This window comes from Mya arenaria, chromosome 1, assembly GCF_026914265.1.
Source record: "Mya arenaria isolate MELC-2E11 chromosome 1, ASM2691426v1".
NCBI classification, from domain to species: Eukaryota; Metazoa; Mollusca; class Bivalvia; order Myida; family Myidae; genus Mya; species Mya arenaria.
The window spans coordinates 2,540,626-2,562,767 of NC_069122.1; the positions used below are offsets into that span (position 1 = coordinate 2,540,626).

General features: G+C 35.0%; 1 protein-coding gene across 1 annotated transcript in view; it reads left to right on the top strand.

The window, feature by feature from the left end:
* Positions 1-259: 259 nt before the first annotated feature.
* Positions 260-22,142, top strand: part of LOC128231297 (breast cancer type 1 susceptibility protein homolog) — a 31,001-nt gene continuing 9,118 nt past the window's right edge. The window contains exons 1-10 of the mRNA XM_052943935.1: positions 260-478; positions 6,576-6,629; positions 7,367-7,441; positions 8,223-8,311; positions 8,750-8,869; positions 10,663-12,852; positions 13,645-13,743; positions 14,448-17,990; positions 19,190-19,263; positions 21,222-21,312. Of these exons, the coding sequence (XP_052799895.1) occupies positions 411-478; positions 6,576-6,629; positions 7,367-7,441; positions 8,223-8,311; positions 8,750-8,869; positions 10,663-12,852; positions 13,645-13,743; positions 14,448-17,990; positions 19,190-19,263; positions 21,222-21,312 (6,403 nt within the window). The 5' untranslated portion in view covers positions 260-410. The remainder of the gene's footprint in view (positions 479-6,575; positions 6,630-7,366; positions 7,442-8,222; positions 8,312-8,749; positions 8,870-10,662; positions 12,853-13,644; positions 13,744-14,447; positions 17,991-19,189; positions 19,264-21,221; positions 21,313-22,142) is intronic.

Below are 22,142 nucleotides of genomic sequence, written 5' to 3' on the forward strand. Positions count from 1 at the left end.
TAATAAACTTAAACGGTGAAAATAAAGTGTACATCTCACACCCATCCTAGAAATACAACAACCACAAGTTTGAATAGATATACAAATCATTTCACTTTTAATAAAGTTAAAATAATTAGGATAAGGATCAGCTTCCTGATAAGATCATCCACAAATGAATGTAACCGTTTTGTGAGCTATGGCCGCCGTTTAGTTGAACGCCGTTATGATTGGCTTGAATACTCTTCATCAGCGAAAACGCAAAAGTTGTTGCGGGAATTTTAAGGCGCAAAATGTAAACAAAACATTAGACGTTTCATAACAGAAATGTTCCCACGTAAAGTTCTGTATTTTAACAACTTCCAAAATCTAGTTTCAACCCTGGTTAATCATTATAACTGCTGCTGAGGCTGATCCGGCTTATTTCCGAAATGGAACCGTCGCGAAAGATTCAAGAGTTGCTGGGGCAGATGCAAAAGACATTGGAATGTTCGATCTGGTACGCATGTTGTGTAGTTATCATTTAATTGCATGCTTTGTATTTTAGTCCAAATATTTGTATGTTGACGGATTTTTTTTTACGATTTTTGATCTGGCAAATCCTTCATGTACAAATTGTTTTCCGATTGGGATTCTGGGTTAAACTTAAAGCATATTGCGTCCATAAAATATCATGAAAACAAGAAGTATTACTAGATAATGTTATTTTATTTTAGTTCCGTACACAAAAAATAAATATCCAACGAATAATAATGAGTTTGATGGGGTTTTCTTCATTTCATTCTGTCAAAACTTAACGCAAGGCTGCAGTTCACAGTTTTACAACAATCGGAGCACTTCGATCATGGCCGAGTGGTTACAATTATATTTACAAGGTCTATCACGAAGCTTGTTGGACGTGGCCGAGTTGTTACGATTGGGTCGAGCTGTTCTGCTTGGCATAATTGTTGTCTGTGTCAGTCAAGTTTCGTTTTGTTGGAAAGGTAGATAATGGGTTTAATGCTTGTTTTGTGCAAAATAGCTTTGTACTTACATGGTAAAATATGAATATAAACCTTTATTATCCATTTCAAACATAAGATACTTCACTAAATACAATTTCAATATTTTTCAAACCCACCCAGTTTTTGCACAAACCCGTTTAGACATTAGGGATTGAAAGAATCCTGTATAACACGTCTATTTTTTAGACTACCAGGCCTTTATGCCTTGTCTGACCCAACGTGCCATCCAGCAGCGAGGCTAATACACCACAAGTGTTGCCCTGACAAGCCTTTAGAATCCCAGCAGCGACAAGTCTTTTCAAAACAGTTGTCAATAATCAATATAGTCCACCAAAATGGCCGTCAACGAGTCAACAAGTTTTTACAATATCAGACTTGTGACGTCAACCATCCCAGCAAATAGTAGTGAACGGTCCTTGCGCAGAGATTCCTCGCGGCCACAGTTTTGAAATTATCTCTGTTTTCAATTCAAATTTCCACGCAATGTTTATTGCCTACTATTAAACACGTAATTAATGTCATTATGCCAAAAAGACATGTTCAGATATCATAAAACAAAACTTACATGTAGTCGATTGTTTATCTTGAGTGTTTATCTTGAGTATATCGATATCTGGGACAAATCTGACAGGTTGTGTACATGTATCAAACGGTATTAATGACCCAGAATATATTTATGTGAAAATAACGACTCTAATGACAAATTCAATCCGGTTTAGATCATTGACGGGTATATTTTGAAGAATTTTGTCATTGTTATTCAACATCGATGCATAATATTACCAGGGCTTCTAAAAACCGGTAATTTGCGGGTCTGGACCGATTTTGACCAAGCCAGACCGATTTCAGTTTCAAAAAGAGTAGAAAAAAATCGGTCCGAAATTTTCGATCCAAAATGACTATTTACAGGGCTCATCCTAGACAGAAATTTTAGGGAGAAGTGAGAACGGGGGAGGGTTTCCCCCTCTTGCAGGTCGGAAAATTTTGAGATTTTAAATGTCAAATGGTGGGTTCTGGTGTGCCCTGGACAACTTTTCTATGCTTCTCTGTTTTGACAAGCGTTAGTTCTTAGCGATATCGACTTTTTGATCTTTGAAAAAGTCGGCGAAGTTGACTTCGCTTTGATCTTAGAAAATAGCGAAGTTGCCGCGGGCAGGGCGACTTAATCGCCTAAGTCGCCTGGTAGGATGAGCCCTGGACTAAGTCAGTAAAAGTTGTAGAAATTGTAATACACAACATCTATGGGTCAGTCACACATTCAAAAACTACCCCCAATAGGTCATAAAAGTGTCTTAGTTACCATGAGACCGATGCGACCAGCTGCTTTTTCCGCTACGCTGATCTGACACTCTATAGCCTATCTGTTAATTAGCAGACGCTTGCAATCAGTCCAATCATGTGTTTTGGTATTGGCAGAAGAGACACAATTAAAAACAAACTATGTGTTAATTATGTGCTTGCAACTATCCTGATTAAGTGTTAACGTCGGTCCATATCTTCACATGGCAATATGCTATTTCGTCGTTACCAAACGGTTTAATTTAAATTGTAATAAAGAACCATCGCTGGTTAAAAACTGTTTTAAAGATAAATGCATTTGTCATTGTTAATCCGTAAAAGCATTAAAAAACCTGAATGAATTAACCTAGTATTATATAGTATATCAACAGCGACACGCTTGATTAACTCCATAGTCGGAAAGCTGAGTGCGCCGCTTACGTCATATTAATTTGCAGTACAGTAGTGAAAAAAAATTGTTGTCGATAACACACTTATAGCTTGTAGCACCGATAATAAATCTAGATATATATTATTATTCAAGAGTATCAGTTGAATGGAGACCCACTGTAGATTCATTGAGCAAATAACTCATAATACTGTTTCACTTTTTGTCGTCTGACCGCTTTCCGACAGCCACAGTTATTTACGTCGCAGTCGTTCTTATTAGAAACGCTGCAGAACTCGATGAGAATCTCATTTGAATTAAGCTTTTATCAATGACTATCTGAATCGGCTCTAGAAGCCTCTTAGGAATTGCGATATCGCGAAAAAATATTGACAGAAAAGACGTCGCTAAAATGTGTGACATTTCTAAATAATCGGACTTTTGAACAGGCCTTTCTTTTTTTGGAGTCGGGGGGGGGGGGGAATTATCGCCGGATCCAGACCGATTGTGGCCGGGTCCGGACCGATTGAGGTTCCAAAATTTTAGCCCTGAATATTACTATTTATTCTTTTGCCCAGTCTTTTATGTGAGAGAGTTGTAGCGTTACAGAGATACATAAGAAATGTCAAACTAATAAAAAAGTATCCCTGATCGCTCATTTTTGTAGCTATCAATATTGACATATAGTATACAATAATATAGCTTAGGCTTTCTTAATAGATGGCCGATAGTCAAACGGCATGTCGGCTTTTAATCGCATGCTTAGCTGCAATTGCAGTGGTTGGCTGATCGCAAGAAGACGTATCGGTAGTATTTTGCTTGATGCATCATCCATCGCGTTCATGGCTGTCCTCAACTCCTCCCATATTAAATTGCCATGATCCAAAAGGGACCATTATCTTTCCATTCGATAAAATTATTAGTCTTCGATATCAAATTAACAATAATGTGTTAATTGTACTGGGTGCTCTATTTAGTGTGATCTTATTTTGTTAATTGATCAAGGGTCCCTTCACTATTTTTTTTTTTCTTTACCAGTTAGCAATTGAGCATCATTAATCAAGAATGCCAATATAAGTTGTAGTTTAAACTTTTGATTGTAAGTATGAAAAACAAATCATTCCATCTAAGAATTTCAACATGTCTAAACGTAAACTCCTCATGCCTCCTTTGCAGCTATAAATACATGCACGTGTGGTATGTTTTTCCATCTGAACTGGTTGTAGAAAATGCATGCATGTAAGATAAATATATAGGATTTGATTAGCACTAACAAGAAGTCTGGATTTTTTTAGTAAACAACAAATTGGTTAAAAATAACATCAGCTACAGTTCACATTCATAGAATATAACGGATAACTAGGGTTATTTTAAATCTTTTAGAATTAAGGTGTTAATATTTCTATTCTTCAAATATGTATTGTTAACATAAGATGATTTTGAAGTTAATTTCAATAATATTTTGCTTGGCTAGGGTCGATCCAGCCAAGGTACAGTTTCATAAGAATCTATGCTTGATATCTATCAAGCGAAGATTCTTATGAAACTGTACCTTGGCTAAGTTTTCATGACCGGGTGTAAACTTCCACTAATCATGTAAAATCTAGTTCCCTGCAGGTTTCGCACATTGCTGCAAATATGGTGTGTCATTAATGAGTAAACTAACTTCAATTTTCTTTCATCGATAATTCAGTTAAAATTCCTTACAATGCCTTGCTTGTGTCAATGCTTTCAAATCAGTCCTCCATTTTTATTTTCATGCAAATGATGTCAGTGGTGCAAGTGCTTGTTTTTGTCAGGCACCCTCACATGCCGTGATAATCTCACCAATGGAAACGATAATCATTTTGGTGCAAACAAACAAATTTCTGTTGTAAAAGGTTACTTTATATAATAGCAAGAGTATTTTTTTTTAAACTGAACTAAGATAAGTTCATGCCTAATTCCACAGAGATTATCATTCGTATTTCTTCAAAGTAAAACTTAAAGCTGCTCTCTCACAGATTGAACGTTTTGACAACTTTTCTTTATTTTTTGTCTTGGAACGAGCCAATTTATGCAAAAATGCATGGAAAAGTCATATAAGACTGCTGACGAAAAATCAAATCACAGATTTTCATATTTAAGTTAAAAAATGATGTTTTACGCAATTTTCTTAAACTGTTAGTAGCAGTTTGAAACATTTAATTTAATTTTCGAAGGAAATATGAAAATCTACGATCTGTCAGCAATCGTATATCAGTGGTTTGCAGATATTTACGCAAAAATTGGCTCATTCCAAGACAAAAAATAAAAAAGTTGTCAAAACGGTAAATCTGTGAGAGTGCAGCTTTAAGACCATTAACCTAAATGAAATTGATGCCTTCCTCGAATGTAGGGCATTCAATGAGCAAACATGACTCCTAGTGCAGTTTTTTCTTACAAGAAGGTGGTGTGAGTGGGATTTTATTCACATCCAGCAATAGCTTAAGTTTATCGGCACAAAAAATAAATTATTTAAACTACATTGTACTAAGATAATTGTTTTGAATCATTCATTTGCTAAATGTGAAGCAGATCCTACAAATTTATATAATACATGTTTTGGTCTAAATTCCAGGGCATTTTGATATTACACCAGGGGATTTTTACGCGACAAAAATTTGCGCAATATCTGCATTTATAATATATACCGGTATATATAAGAATAAAAACAGAAATACATTCAAATTACAATAATTGTTGGACTTAGTCATCATGGTCCTTCATGGAATTTCACACTCATAATATCATAATATTATTGATGCTTTCCACTGTCAACCTGAAGCAAGTTTTGAAAAAAAAAAAAAAAAAAAAATTCATAGGATATGGATCCCCCGGCGGGGATGGGTCGAAATTCCGGGGGATCCCCCCCACCCCCCACCCCACCCCCCCACCCCCGCCGGGGGATATGGCATGTATGTAATTATTAAAAGCAAGGGGATTAATGATTTCATATGTAAAATACATGTTTTTCAGACTTTCCTCCCTTTAAATAGATTAATCATTTTAGTCCACATTTTCCTTTGCAGTGCGCATAAGATTATCATTTTTTCCCATAAATTTTATCATTTGTTTTCAACAAGCTTTGCTACTGGTAAATAGTATTGAGAACTCTCTCAAGGGAAAGGTCACATTCAATCATTTGCTCTAATAATCAGCTCTTCGTTATGTTAAAGCTGACGTTTGCTCATGTTAGTAGACTGTTTTGTTTTGCATCCCTGTTATATCATACTGGGATCATGCAAGCAGAGAACCATATTGCACAGTAAGCTATCGTGAGCAACTAAATTCACAATTGTAAGTTACTTTTCCATCACAGGCTTTTCAAAGAAACCCAAAATCAGGAATTTTTGAAAATTCCATGTCTCTATTTCAGGATTTTTTTTAGAATTTGCATGTTATGAAGCACTTTGATGCACAATTCAAATTTTTATCATCAACCATAACAAGTGTGTATAACATGTTCTCCTATTGTGTAATATGTTATCAAAACTCTTTTTGTCATGAATATTAACATGAGTTATATTTGATAATCTTTAAACTTGAAACTTAAAAACTGGTATATATACCTACTGCAAGCAGGGAACCATTCGCACATGTTTGCTATAGTTAGCGACTGTTAGCCTTAAATGAATGCAGGGTCTATGAATATACAGATAGAATGACTCTTGAATAACAGATTTGTTAAATTACATTCCCACCTGACTGCCGCCCATCTTTTTAATGCATGCATGGAAAGCTATATAAATCAGGTATGTCATGCATTTAAATAATGGTTTCTTGCGATTATATTTGGTTTGCCAATGATGGGTTTAACTGAACAAGCGACACATTCAAACATTAGAATCTTAGTTAATGGTGTCCTATGAGCTTTCGAAGTATTTAAAATAGCATTTCTTTTTCAGCCTTGAAATGATGACAAACCCAGTGTCGACAGCTTGTGGACATCAGTTCTGCAGGTAACACCCCTAGAACCATATTGTACTATAGCTTCACTGTTATTGTTATGCTATTGTTGTTTTTTCAAGAAAACTTTCATAGCCTTGAACTCATTCTCATTGGCATCATATTTATTTTTTTTAAACGCATTCATCAATGGGAGATATACTGATGACTTTTCAGGATTAGCTTCCCCTTGTATTTTTTCTGGCCAATATTGTGTGGAAATAAGTCCCCTCTTCCAATGCTAATCATATGTTTTTTTCTCAAGAATTGAAAACACCATTTTCAATTTCTCCTCTAACAAAAAATGAATTACTTTTAAGAAGAAAACTGACCTCCTGTCTTAGGTTTTTGTGAGGAAGAATCAGTCTTGCCTTATCATGAAAAACAAACCTGATTAGAGTCTTTTACTTTACTTACTTTTTGTTGAGCCTGTTGGTTCCATGTATGTGTGTGCCTTGGTAAGTGTATGTGACTTAGTCCATGCGACTTTCCACACTGGACCTGGTCAGGGCTGTATCTTGACTGTGCATTATAAGATTGTCAAAAAACTTGCCATGAAGGTTCACCACAATGAGGTCTGTACCTCAAAGATTAAGGTCACACCCAGAGATGAGTACTGAGAGGTTATAGGACTGGTCTGTACTTAACCATGTTAGGGTTTTATCTTGATCATGCATGATAGGTTTTTAAAAAAAAACTTGCTGTTAAGTCAATTTCATCAATTTTGTACAATATGTACCATATATTTCAGGTTTTGTCTGACAGAGTTTTTGGAGCGAAAGAAGCAAGTTCCCTGTCCACTGTGTAAAAAGCCCATCACTAAGAGGTCAGTTGGCATGAAGGCTGTACATATGTCTCCTTCCATGTGCCTTGTCTGTTCTTTGATGATAAACAATGAATTAGCCTTGGTTTCCAGGTTGATTCAGTCTTGCAAACGTTTGGCCATAACTTATTATTAGTTATTCTAACACAGTTATTCTAGTACATTTATGTAATTTATATTTATGTAATTTATATTTATGTAATTTGTGTGAATGGTACATACACATGTTGTATACTTAATAGTTAGACAATAATTAAAGTAAATATTGAAGGCTATAGACAATTGTCATAACATATTATGTCTGTGGGACTAAAATGTTTTACAAGTTGTCTTCCTTTATCTATTGTTTAATTAGCTTTTGATATTTTACTATGTCTAAAAGTTGAATCATTTTGTCTTGGTTATAGCGTCTGACAAGGCGTTTTGGGGGTATTTTTGGACAATGACCCATGCTTGTGCATTCTGGAATTCCTGTGTTTAGGTGTATTGTCTTAGAAATCATGGGAAATTGTACAAAAATTACAAGAAAGTTTGGGAATAAAAGTAAGGAATATAGTGATACAATGTATGTTAATGAAACTTTGTTCACAAGTAACCTGTGACACAAAGGACATGATTAACAAAGCCAGAAGGCTGTAGTAATAGTCAAGTGACTGAAAACAACAATGACAGAAAGGCATTGGGATCAGGTTGCACTGCCCTTGTTATTTCTTCTCCATTGCTGTGTTATACATTACCAGTACCTGTTGTGCAGTCATATATACTTTAATTATCCTCCATCCAGAAGCCTAACAGGAAGAACCAAGCTTGGGGACATGGTTACCGGTGTGCGTAGCCTCATAACAGCGTTCCAGGCAGACACAGGCGCAATCTGTGAGTAATCAGGGAGTCATTTATTTCCTAAATATGGTTCCAACTGATTTAAAAATTCTCATTGCAAATGTTAAAGCACTCATACTGGGTGTGAAGACTCATGTATAATCTAGCCTGTTTTACAGGATCAGGCCATAAAAGATTCAGATATTTGTCGGCATAATCAACATACATGGCTGGTATGAAGTAAAGGATATTTGCTGGCTTATATTTTGAAATACGATTCATTTTTTCATGCACAGGAGTTGAATAAATTGCATTATTAGATTTCTTAGTCATGTATTTCATGTTTGTAAACGTTCATGTTATTGTAATGTTTGTATATTTTTTCCAACATATATACATTTGTAAATTTGACGATTTGTAAATTTGACAGGTTTACGCCATCTTCCAAAAAAGCCTTGATACATGATGTAAGTATTAATGAAAATATTTCAGTTTCCCCTGTGAGAGGCCCTGTGACAAGCCTGGTTCCCGGCACCCCAGAGGTGATCAAGAGCAAGGCTAACCAGAGAACCAGACGATCAAATGTCAGAAGAGGCACCAAACGGGATTCTGGTATACAACTTCAGTAGCTTGGTGGTTGTTGGAGCACATAAGAACAAATGGCATATATCCTGAGTGATTTTGCCATGCACAAACTTTAATACTGGCACTCATTTAAAAATCAAACATGGAACATATGTTCACTATGACAGTACACACATGAGTAGCAAATGACTACAACATTTACACAATATTCCCTCATTACTCGACTGAGAAAGCAGATGAGTGTTTCCATCCGCTCATGGTTCTCTTTGTGTGTAGGAAATAGGGTCATAACATAGATCTAAAGGTCTACCACCTTCTGTGTAGTCTTCCAGGGCTTTTTCACCAAATATTGTGAAGAGGCCTAGCCTTTTCATTTCGGGAAATTTAAATGCGTGAAATTCTGCAAATTTGGAATTTAAATGTGTAAAGTTCTCATATTGGGAAATTCCACATAATTATGAGGATTGAAGACACCTTTTAAACACTTTTAAAATGTATGAACTTCCAATTAATACACATGTAGATCTTATTGGGGGAGAAATCATGTGTGTGACTTCCCTTTTTTAACATGACGCAATGACAAGAGAGGGAGAGAGATTAGTTTTAATCTTCATAGAGTTGATTCTTAATTGAGGGAAAGAATTGATAACAATATATGGACTAGATGGTCCTCGAATAATGTTTGAAATATACAACATTCGCTTAACTTAAAAGATAAACAGAATAATTTGCAGAAATAGAATACAATTTTATTGTAAATTTTTGAAGTAAGATCTTCCTTTTTGGGAAAAATATCTGGGAATTGGGAAAAAGATATCTGGAAATTGGGAAAATATGCCATTTTTCCCAATTGTGATGTAGCCTAATTTCGGCCCCTAGCAAAGAAGGTGAAAAAGCCCTGTCTTCTTCCAATTTAATATTCATAACAAAAAATTAAACACAATAGGACCAGTTTATTTAATGAATAGAATCTGTTTAGTTTGCCTAATGTATGTGTATACAGTAAAACTGCGATCGCTTGAGGACGCCAGGGACCGAGCTGAAACCTCGAGGGAACCGATGTTTTGAACGACCCGAGTTTCAATTGTACAGTCTGTTATGAAATATCTTTCAGTGTATTTTAAGTATGAAGTCATCAAACAGACTGTTTACTACGACTCCGATTATGTGTTGCGTTGTGGAAATCGCTCATATGTTCAAAGGCTGTCGTAAACGAAATGTAAAAGAAAAAAACACAATTTAATATAAATGATTAAATAGTTATGTTTATTTTTACAAAAAGCACATTTTCTAAACAAGCAACATTTAAATATGACAGTAGATATTATGGCTTGAGTAAGATTCATATTTCTCAAAATCAAGGATTGATGATTGGCACATTTTGTTTGTCTGTCTGCAAACTGTTCAAATTCATAATTATCTTCTCAAATGCCCTTATCAACTATCATCGGTCATGTGTAATCAGTAATAAACTGTTTTTCACACCTTATTAAATTTTCTTTTAACTGTCATTGCAATTTTTACAACTTGCAAAAACACCTAGCATTTTGTATCACGCTTTCGGGATAAAGTGTGAAATTATGACCTCAAGACAGCCATAAGGTTTTGTGTTTGATTTGTGTATTATTTGTGTATTTGGGACCGGCTATAGCGCTCAAATCGTCGACTTATTTAGGTTTCGATGCAGCGTCAGTATATTTGATATGAAAATAGAAGGAAAAATGTTCGGGACCAAGCTGCGACCTCGAGGGATCGCCGGTGCTCGAATGACTGCCTGTTCTAACGACTGCAGTTTTACTGTACATACTGTTTAATTTCAGGATCCATATCTGTAAAGAATTCAGACCAAGCAGTTAACAATAATGAGCAGAATGATGAATTGCTCAGACTTATAGAGCAGGGTGAACACAACTCCTCCCACAGGCAAGACGACACAGGTAGAGTTGCCCCCCTTCAACCAAGTGATGAAAGTAAAGGTGGGAAAATAACAATGACATGTAGAGAGAGGAAAGCAAGGCAAGTTACAGATACTAGTGCTGTTAGACATGCTGATGTAAGCAATACGAGATTAATGTCACCTTCTGTCCATTCTGAAAATACAAATCCTGAAGTAGCCTGCAAATTGGACACACATAGCACAGACATAGCTGCAAAATCTACTAATGTAAATATTGATCATGTGAATGAAACTGGCTATGATACATCACACTCCAGAGTGAAAGGCAATGTAGAATTAGAAGTGAATGAGCAAGTTCTAGATGAAAGAGCAAGTTGTGATAATATTTCTAACAAATCTAATGACATCATGGAGAATAATATTCAGTTTTCCAATGAAACAAGTAGTTCTAGTGGTCCATTATTTTCAACTCCCCTTGATGTAAAATCTTGCAGAAAGTCAAGAGCTGTTGAAAAAGAACCTCTTGAAGTAGAAAAAACAAGAAGATCTCTTAGAAATAAAAATGTCACAGATGATATGGAAACAGAGTCAAAATGTTTGACTCCTGAATTTGTTGATCACTTGGAGCAGCAAAGAGATGTCCATAAAACATACAGTAGAAGAGATATAGAAGTGCATAAAAAGGAGAAAAAGGTAACAAAGAAGGTGTCTGAATGGTTAAAGAACGTTACAAATGTAAGTGATGCACTTGTAAACAAGACTAAGGCAGAACACAGACTTGAAGAAGTTAATAAAGTGAGGGCAGGGTCATGTCCAAATGATGAATTTGCGAAAGGAAGAGGGAAAAAGCTGAGTAAGAAAGTTCTGAAAGTTAAAGCTGAAGAAGAATTGATGGGAGCCAAACTGAAACACCTCGCTAAACAGGTTCAGGATGGAAATCAAGGGCTTCTGTTTGAGTTTGATGATTTTGAAGAGAATGCTGGAATAAAGTGTGATGCCAATCATGCTCGTAATGGTCTTGGAGAAAAAGATCAAGATATTGTTGCTCCATATGAGTCAGAGGAGACTGCAGCTGCAGCTGGCGTTCAAATCAATGATGTAGATGTTGATATTAAAGGGAATGTTGAAGATGCAGCTAACGATGAAAATACTGATGTAGAAGATGTTGTTGATATGAATGTTAAAGATGATATTGTTATTCAAGAAGTTGATGAAGGTGAACAGGATTCTAATTGTGTGAAACCATCGACCAAGCACGAAAGCAAGCTGCCAAAAAGAGAGCCAGAGATAACAGAAAAGGCCGACATCAATAATGCTTTACCTGCAAATAAGAAAAGAATTTTTAAAACTAGAATTCCACTTGATAACAAGACAGTTGAAACACATACTGGTATGTGTGATGATGCAAAGGAATCAAAGAGAGGTGATTTATTAATCAATGTGGGAAAAAGCCAAAATGAAAATTTAGTGACTGAATATTCAGATCCTTATGAATTTAGGTCCAGTCAGCCAACACCTAAAAAGATTCTTTCAAAGAAATCAAAAACTAAGAAGGCACGGAAGAAAACCACTGCTGACAAATTGAAAAATCCTGTAATTGAGACCGGTAAACTTAAAAATAAAGATAGTGGACCAAATAAGATTTGGAATAAGGAATTGGTTCCTAAAAAGACTATATTGAAAAATACAGAGAATGAAATAGAACATATCTCGTCTGAGCTGAGTCGAGCAGAAGATTATGATCTGTTGACTAGTACACAAGAAGTTGTGGCAAAGATGGAGCAGGAGAAAAGGGAGTCTGAGAGATGTGAAAATTCTCTGGAGATAGTAAAAGTTGAAGGCATGAAGAAAAAAGTCAGATTCATGGAACCACGAATGTCTGATTTTAATCATAATGGTCACATAGATGTGATAGGGTTCCGTAAAGCTAAACAGGCTTTTGAAAAGGAAGTTGGTGTAGTTAAAGCTGACACTCAACTTAAAATGGGTCAAAAGCTTAGCACAGATGACAATCAGAAAGAATCCAGTGCCACTTGTGAGGCAGTAGAAGCTGATGACACTGTAAATCCTGATGAGGAAAACAATGAAGCGTTGCAGCAAGATGTTGACTCTGGTAAGTTCAGGCTTAAACTTAACCTGCCCAAACACAATCAATAAATATGACATGCATTGAATCAATATAGAAAGTGCACAACCATGTTACATTTAATTCAATTGTACACAAAACCGTTATACAGCAGAAGGGTACTTATAATATTGACAATTTCGTCAATGAATAGATGCTGATTTCATTAATGTATTGAACAACTCCAATATTGTCTACTTGTTCAATATTATTGTCAGTGTTTAGATTAACTTCAATGATAAATACTAACTTACTGCTTTCTAATATTTTTGAAGAAAATTTTGTTAAACTTCAATATTTGCGATGTACATATAAAACAGAACAACAAAAAAGTTACTATATATTGTACCAAACAGTAGACATATTGGAAAGGTAATAGGAGTGGAAACAATATTTAGCTTGTTGGAATAAAAACATTCAGGTACAGTCATAGCTTTGACATTAATATTGCTGATTCAAGATTCAGTAATATAAAACTGGTTATAAGTTTGGTTCAAGTTAGCCTAAATGTTTTTAAACGTTCAATATTTATCCAACTGTTAGTTGCGTCCCAGCATATCATTATGACATATATATTAATGTGAAAGCTAGGCTAAACATAACATCTGGCTAATTTAACAAAGTTTTGTACAACTGGCTCAGTCAAATTAGACAAGAGATACTTTAATTTGCATGTACAAAAAGCAATGGCTGAGGCCAATTTGATTCTGGCTTTAAGAAGTATTGAGTTATGCCCCTTGACCAAATGGGAAAATGGCTTAACAGATTTGATGTTTGCAGATGACATCTCAGAGGAGTTTGGTTTTGAGGAAGACAGCAATGCAACAGATGACCTTGACATTCATCCAGAGCCAGAACAGTTTGAGGAACCCAACCCAGGTAGGAGGATAGGAAGGATGTGGAACACTACATGTATGTAAACTATTGGTACATATATGTACATATACATGTATAAGTTGCTGTTGAGTTTAAAAACCATTTGCAAAATTTCACTTTACACTTGTACTTGTAGGCTTGCTGATAATTGCACTTTCCTTGTGCTTTCGTAGTGTAATCCTAAACTTGTAAAATGTACAGATACCTTGATGATGTAGTGCACAAAAAGTAGTCAAAACCTACATGTACTTGTACAAGTAATGTTTTACAACATCTGTAATAAGTTATTTTGATGTGTTGTTTGCCTTTCAAGTTGATGAAACAGCACAATATAAGGGCTATTAACATTTGAACAAACAACGCACACCTGGTAGGAACATTCAGATTTGAGAGCCTCCTTCAGAAGTTTATTTTATAACAAAGATTTAGCAAAATATGTATAGGAATCTTCCCCTATAGAATGTCTTCATTTTTCCTTCTTGGGTTGTATGTTTAAATGGTAAAGCCATTGATATACACAATTGTTCTAATGCTAAAGCTTATAATTTCAGTTGAATATGTCAGCATACAGTATAGCTTGTTAATAAAAATTAATAATAACGTAACCTTTATCATACAATGATCTTTAAAAGTATTTGGTAATTTGGAAAATATTTCAAAATGAAGTTTAAAATATTCTTATCAAAATATTCTTATCAATTTTTAAGACCTTCAACAAGAGGATGTCAAAGAAAAGATGAAAATGCAACTATCTACTGATCAAACCAGTGTTGAACAGACTCCAGAAATAGCACAATCACAGGACAGCATTGTTGGAGAAACTCCTGCTTTGTTTGCTGTTCCAAAGTTCACCATGTATAAGGGGAAAATCGTTGGGAAACGTTCAGAAAAATATAAAAGTAGTGTACCAAATGCAAGCGACAAGAGTTGTCAGGAGCAAAGTCTTGAAGATAAAACTGCTTTACATGACAAAGTAGTTGAATCTATTGCAGAAACACCTCTAATTGCTGTTAAACTGAACATGGTTCCTGAAACTCCACTCAGTAATGAAGAAAGAAATCAAGAGAATGGGGATGAGAAACAGGAAAAGAATGAAATACATGAGAAAAACCATCAAGCCTCAAATGATGAATCAGATGAAACTCAGACACCTGATTTCGATATTGAATCCCCTTTGTTGAAAGTTAGATGTATGACTGACTTTAAAAATGAAGGTAACAAGAAAGTTTCTCAAATAACTGAAAGTCAAAATTCAGGAAAAAACAATGACTCTAATTCTTCAGAAAAACAATCTATTGAAAGTCAAAACAGTGAGTCAATCTTAAAGCCAGCTGTAGTTGCTACAGATGAGAAGTTAGAATACAAAGATGACACAAACCAAGATTATATTATGATGGACAAGGGGTCTTGCAGTAATTCTTTAAACGCTAGTGTCAGTGCGAATTTGAAAGCAAAAACATCAAAACTGAAGAAGAAAAGAAAATGCTTCATGCTAGATGATGATGAATCAATTGTTGACAAAAACCTGAAGTCTGATGATACAATAAGAGAGGAGGGAAATCAGCAAAAAAGGCTAAGACATGAAAACACTAAGCCATTTGAAGATTCTTTCAAAAGAAGTCACAAAAGTGCAAATAAACATAATGTTTCTGCTGATAAGATAGACAAGGAAGATGTTGAAGTAAGCAGCCAAACAGTACACAGTGGAGAAAGTAGTGTTGATATTATACCTGATACAATCAGTTGTGCAAGTACTTTTAAGAGTATTGATAGACAGATAGAAGTTGAAAAAAATGAATTTGAAATGGAAATCCCTGATAGAAGTTTAGATTTGTCATCATTAAGGTCTGCTGAAGCTATTGATGTAACTCCTGATTTGAATGTGAATGCTGCTGCTGGTGATGAACTTGATTTAAATGTATCTTTGGATAAGAAATTGGATAGGCATTCATCTGAAACCAAAGACTGGTTACTGGAGTCTGAAGATGTCAATTCTGTAATGAGCACATTAGATCCACAAACTGTTGATTTTGCTAACAAAAGTGAACAAGTCAGTGATGACAAAGAAAATGTTAGAAAAAGTTCTTGTGAAGGAAAAAATGAAGATGCAAGTATTCAGAATGATAGTTTGGAAGATGGAAAGAAAAATGATGTGTCAAGACATTTGAGTGGTCTGTTAAAGTCTCCAAATTCCAGCTTTGTGGCATATGGATCCCAACAGTCTCCAGATGATATATTCCAGATGGATACTGAAATGCCAACTTTAGATGCAAGTCCCGCGAATGACGAAATTGTAGAGTTAATATACCTTTCTCCAGATGATACCGATAAAAATGGCATCAAGGATCACATTGAAAGGATTGTTGATATAAAGAGAGAAAGAAAAATAACAACTGATAATGTTGGGAAATGTGGAGACAGAATGGAAATGCATAAAGATGATGTTGTTGACAGCAAACCAGTGGACAACAGAATGGTTAAGAAAATAGATACAATGGCTTATCGAAAACATTCAATGGGTAACTCAAGAAAATCAAGTCTTTCACCAACTGTTGTTAACGTTACATCTCCTTCGAATTCAATGAAGTTGTTAACCCCTTTCAAATACAAGTCACCTGTTGTGTCTTTCATTTCACCAAGAACTAGCTTGAAAAAGTCTATTGAACCAGCGATAGTTGAAGATACAGATGTTAGAATAGACAGTGATATTTCTCCAAGAGTTGCTGCAACATCATTGAGAACACCTAAAAGGTCATCAGCAAATAAAAGTTCTGTTTTATCATCAACCAGGAGAACGCTTCAAAGTCCTTTAACATCAGGGAGAAACTTTACTCCTAACATATCCAAGTATAGCCCATCATTACGGAAAGGTTTTGGTGCTACAGGGTTAAAGAATGGCAACTTAGATTCTTGTAAGCCTGAAGTTGTAGAGCTTAAAGATGACAAACTTGGCAATGAAGATCACTATGTGAATCACACAGATAAAGGAAACATTGAAACACAAGATAATGACAATGAAGATGTTCTATTGTCTCCTGATGATTTACCAGATCTGAACATTCCTAGTCCAAGAGATTCAGTAAGAGATATTAGTGTTGCACTTAATCTGGACAGCAGTGATGATGAACACATCGAGGATGAAACTATAGACAATGGAGATACACATTTGGAAGAGTTTTCTCTGGATGATCATCATGGTGAAATAGAAAAGAAATGCAAAGTAACTCCCGATTTAAAAATTCTCTCTCAAGACAAAGAGAAGAATGTACTCATACAAGAATCAAATGAAAACTTTAAAGATAAAGATGAAGAATATGATGTAGAAATTAATGACAAAAATGGATATAATAATGGAAATGATGAACAGGTAAACAATCCTAAAATTACCAAATTTAGTGATAGATTTGTTGGATTAAGTGCGGTCAGTCATGAAATGAACAATGAAGATGAAAATAGTCTCAGTTCTTCGACAACAAGTTCTGAATTCAAGTTGGATAACTCAGAAGAAGATTCGGAAGAAGAAAGTCCAGAGAGAAAAGCAATTAACATCATTTCAAGTTTTAACAAGATAAAGAACTGTGTTGAAAAGGGAGTCAACATTGCTGATACAAAGCACTCCCCTATGCATAGTTCTGTTTCCAAGAAAAACAATTGTAGACAAAAATCAACGATAGATAAGAATTTATTGTCATCAAAGTTAGATAAACATCTTCCGAAAGCAAAAAAATCTCCATGGGCAGATAAATATTCTTCCAAATTGGACAGTAGTGATAGTGAATTAGAGGAAAGTCATGTCATTCTTGAATCTGATGTAGAAGATGATGACAAAAGTGTTGAAGATGATGTAGACAGTACAGTGAATAGTAAGAAAAGAAATGATGGTAATGGCAAATGTTTGAAGAGAAAACGTAAAGTAATTGATGTCTCGAGTGATGAAGATGTGGTTAAGAACAGTCCATCAAACTTGTCTAAAAAGATTCATGGCAATGCCCAATTGAAAGCACATGGCAGTGATTGTAAAGCCGGTCAAAGTGACGCTAGTGATATAGAGACAATAAATGACAAACAAGATGACTCAGAAGCTGGTGATCTTGATAACTCAAATAAAGTGGTTATGAAAGAAAGTGCAGGGGACAGGGCAGATACAGGAGCTATTGATTCGAACAAAGGGGACAACTCTGATGATGAGGTTGTGATGTCCAGAAAGGGAACAAAGCGGGCCATCCTCAGCGACAGTAGCAGTGATGAAGGTATGGGATTAGTCGTTTTCTGACATTTTGCAATTGATACTTACTAGAGCCAGAGTTACAGATAATGTGTCTATTTGCCTAGATAGGCAATTGATAGCATTGAAGACAGAATTATTTAAAAATCAGCGATTAGCAAAAGGCATCTGATTAGAAAATAATTAAAATTGACGCGTAATTTATTTAAAATAAAAAATGAATTTGTCTAATTCTGTGAACTCAACGCAGTAGACTTATTTATCCTCATTTTAAACTGAACGATGGATGCACCTGGAAAATGACTTGCTTTTATGTAAGCTTTTCCAAATAAATCTCAAAGTAAGGGAAATACACAGTCGCTTCAAAAAAAATAATTTTAAAAATGAACAACTGACTGCAAGAACAGTAGGGTCAGCGTCAATATATAGGTTGTGTAATCCAAACCAAATGTATTTTTTTTAGGCCTTACCAAAACTTATTCAAATGTGTCAAACTTGTCATAGTCTGGTCACCTTTTAGTTGAAAAGGGGACATAACTCTGTACAAATAATTTTTAAAATAAACTTTTATGGTGTATGCCAAATATTGTTTATCTCTGTCATCCCTTCCATACATTTTTGTCTGGACAAGACCAGCTAACCAACCAACAAGCTCACTCCAGTCCTATTATAACCTGTCGAAAGGTGGTGAAATAATGAACTTGTTAAATGTAATAACTATAATTACACATGTATGTGTGCTACAAAATCCATTATGATCAGATTTTTATGAATTTTAAACACATGTATCATTTAGACTTTCAGTGTAAGCTTTCAATGTCGACAGTTGTCTTTCGTTTGTGTTTTAAACATTCATTTATTAGCCAGTTTATTATTCAAATAAAAGATATCAAGGTAAAATTCCTGCCATAACCAAGCCAAACATTTCTTGGAAACTGTTGGCACTTCAACACTTCCTGACAATGACAATGATATTATGTGAAGTAACTCTTAAAACTATTGACACAATGAATACATCTTGAGTTAACTCCCTTGATTTCCTGAGATGAACCTTAATGTGTGCAGAAGGCTAGCATACAGGGATCAGCTCTTCTTTGCATATCTTATTTTCAGCATTGATAGTTGTTGAGGTATAAGATTTTTCAACTGAAAAACAACATACGTTTGCTCCAGTGTTCTTGTTATTTGATTGCAATATGTAGTGATTTGTCAAAACATTTTCAGAGGACAGCAGTCGATATATGAACTTGACTTCATCTTCTGCATTTTCGAGCCAGAGTGAGAATATCTCCACACAGGTAAAATGTTACTTGTTATGTAATCAACTACCTTATCATACACATATTTAAATGGATCATCTGAGAGTATATTGGGTTTCACTGACAAGGCCAAAGTCACCGCCAGATTGACTAATTACAATATTTTGATATTTGTGTAATGTTTGTCGTCCTTGCTGTTGTTACATTGGCCTTGATCATTGTGCTATTAATCAAACTAATGGTTAAATCTTGGCTTATCACTGTAGTATCCATTGTTAGCTCATGGGTTATTTTTTGAGAGAAAAAAATGAAGACATTGGGCTGATTGTTCAGAACTTTGTTAACGACAGTGGTGTTAACTTTTAAACATTTACTTCACGATGATGTGCTATTACATTTACCGTATAACTGCTATCGCTCGAGAACGCCGGGGTCCGAGCTGGAACCTCGAGGGAACCGATGTTTCGAACGACCCGAATTTCAATTTTCTAGTCAGTTATAATATATATTTCAGTATATTTTAAGTTTGAAGTCGGCAAACCGACTGTTTACTACGAGTATGTGTTGCGTTGCGGAAATCGCTCATATGTTTTAAAGGCTGTCGTACACGAAATGATAAAGAAAAAAAAAAATATAAATGAATAAATGCACATTTTCTAAACAAGCAACATCCAAATATGACGGTACATAGCATTAGTCACATTTATGTTCTGTCTTGTCTGTCTCGTGAAACTGTTCAAACTCATAATTATCTTCTCATATGCCCTTATCAACTATCATCGGTCATGCATAAACAGTGATAAATGTTGTTTTTTTCACACCTTATCAAATTTCCTTTTGACTGTCATTGCAATTTTTACCTGCGAAAACACCTAGCAATTGTTTGTTTATTTTGGAACATGCGTTCGGGATAAAGTGTGAAATTATGACCTCGAGGGAGCCATAAAGTTTTGAGCATGATTTGTGCATTTGGGACCAGATATTGTGTTCAACTCCTCAACTTATTTCGGTTTCAATGCAGCGTCATTATATTTTGATATGAAAATAGAAGGATAAATGTTCGGGACCAAGCTCCGACCTTGAGGGATAGCCGGTTCTCGAACGAACGCCTGTTCGATCAACCACAGTTTTACTGTAATTACAAAAAATACAGATAAAACAGTTGTCTCAAATATTATGAGGAACAGTCCAGATAACAAGTGTATTCATTTAACTTCCAGTCTGAGACCAGTAAAGATGTTAAAAATAACAGCGATGATGTTAGCAACATTGTTTGAAAACTTACAGGTCTGATCAATTGACCTATTGCCACTATTGATATCCTTATAGTGCAAAATCATAATCCTTGGTTATTATTCGAAAAAACGGTCAACAATTATCGAAATAAGATTTTTGGATGAACAAGCTTGAATTCATGTCATTGCTTGACATTTATATTTTAACAAGCATATAAAGTCCAAAATATGTGCAAGCCCGGAAGACATTTACTAGTGCAGGGCTTGTACTATTTTCGACCAATAGTTCAAAATCTTCATAAAAACTTTGTCATAATTCTGTTGCCAAAGAAGAAATGCACATGTGGAGATTGACCCTGTCCCATAATTGTGACTTAAATATCTGTTGAATAATGATCCTTTTTCAATGGAAAAACACAAACGAGCTTTTGCATTTGCTTTGTGGCATTCTTGTTTTATGGTAATAACAGTGTTTTCAATTTATGCTATGGAAAGAATCAACACCTTGTAAATACAATAGACGAAGGAAGAAAACATGTTCATTGGTTATTGTTACTTGACTGACCATATAATTTCAAAACTTTGTAAAGCCACCTACACTTCATATAAAAATGTCCAACAGCTCTGTTTCGGGATCATAGTGCCATTAAAGGACAGACACATAAATAAGAGGCGGTGATAAAGAGAAATGTAACGGTAAATATTTTCAAGTTGAGGCTACTCCAACCCTGTATGTTAGCACTTTCCACAATACCGTTTCAGGATCGTATTGCCCTTGAGAAAGACCTTGAGAGACTGGCACGTGAACGAGAGGCTATCGAGAAGCAGCTCAAACGCAGCAAGATTCTTAAAGGTTTGTCTCAGTGTCATGCATGTACTCAATATTGATCTAAGTCATATTGTTAAATTTTACTCAAGTCAAAAAGATAACTTTCATAAGTCTGTGTATAAACGTACCACTGTGAAATCTGAGTCTTAACTATTAATAAGGGAGATAACCAATGATTTTCCACCATCTTGGGATTTGGTCATTAGAATTATCATCGGCAACATTAACAGCAGTAACAAAACAGGTTTTAAAAAAAAGTGAAACATATAAGTCCCTGATATTATTCGACATTAATATTTGTTCATAAGAAAAATAAATGAATGTGAATAACTAAATGAATGTGAATTTACTTTTTTTAGACGTCCAAAGTGAGTATCAAGCTAGACTTTAGTTTTCAAATATCTTTAAAGTATAAAATTGGATATGAACATTTACTGGATAAAGTTCAGATGTTGCCACTGTGTGGGCTACAAATTCATAGAATAATATGATGAAGATCATCGAAGATAATTATGTTAATGAGCGGATATAATTGGAAATGGTCTGTGTATGATGTAACTTGTTACATCTGTTCCCTGTAGGAGTACATACGTAGGTAGATCCATTATGGAACAGTTTGTAATGAATAAATTATGGTTTTCATGTATCCAAACTGTTCATGTTATTTCATTTTATATTATTTTAAATGATTAATGGCTAATGTAGTATTAAGGACTAAAGAAAATTCATTTCGGAACTCCTCTGCCATTTTCTCCGAAAACAACCCCGGTTGTATGCTGGTACATCAGTAGAAGTAGTTCGTAACATTTTGAATTATATTATCAATTAAATGTAGTGTTTTAGCTTATGTTTGT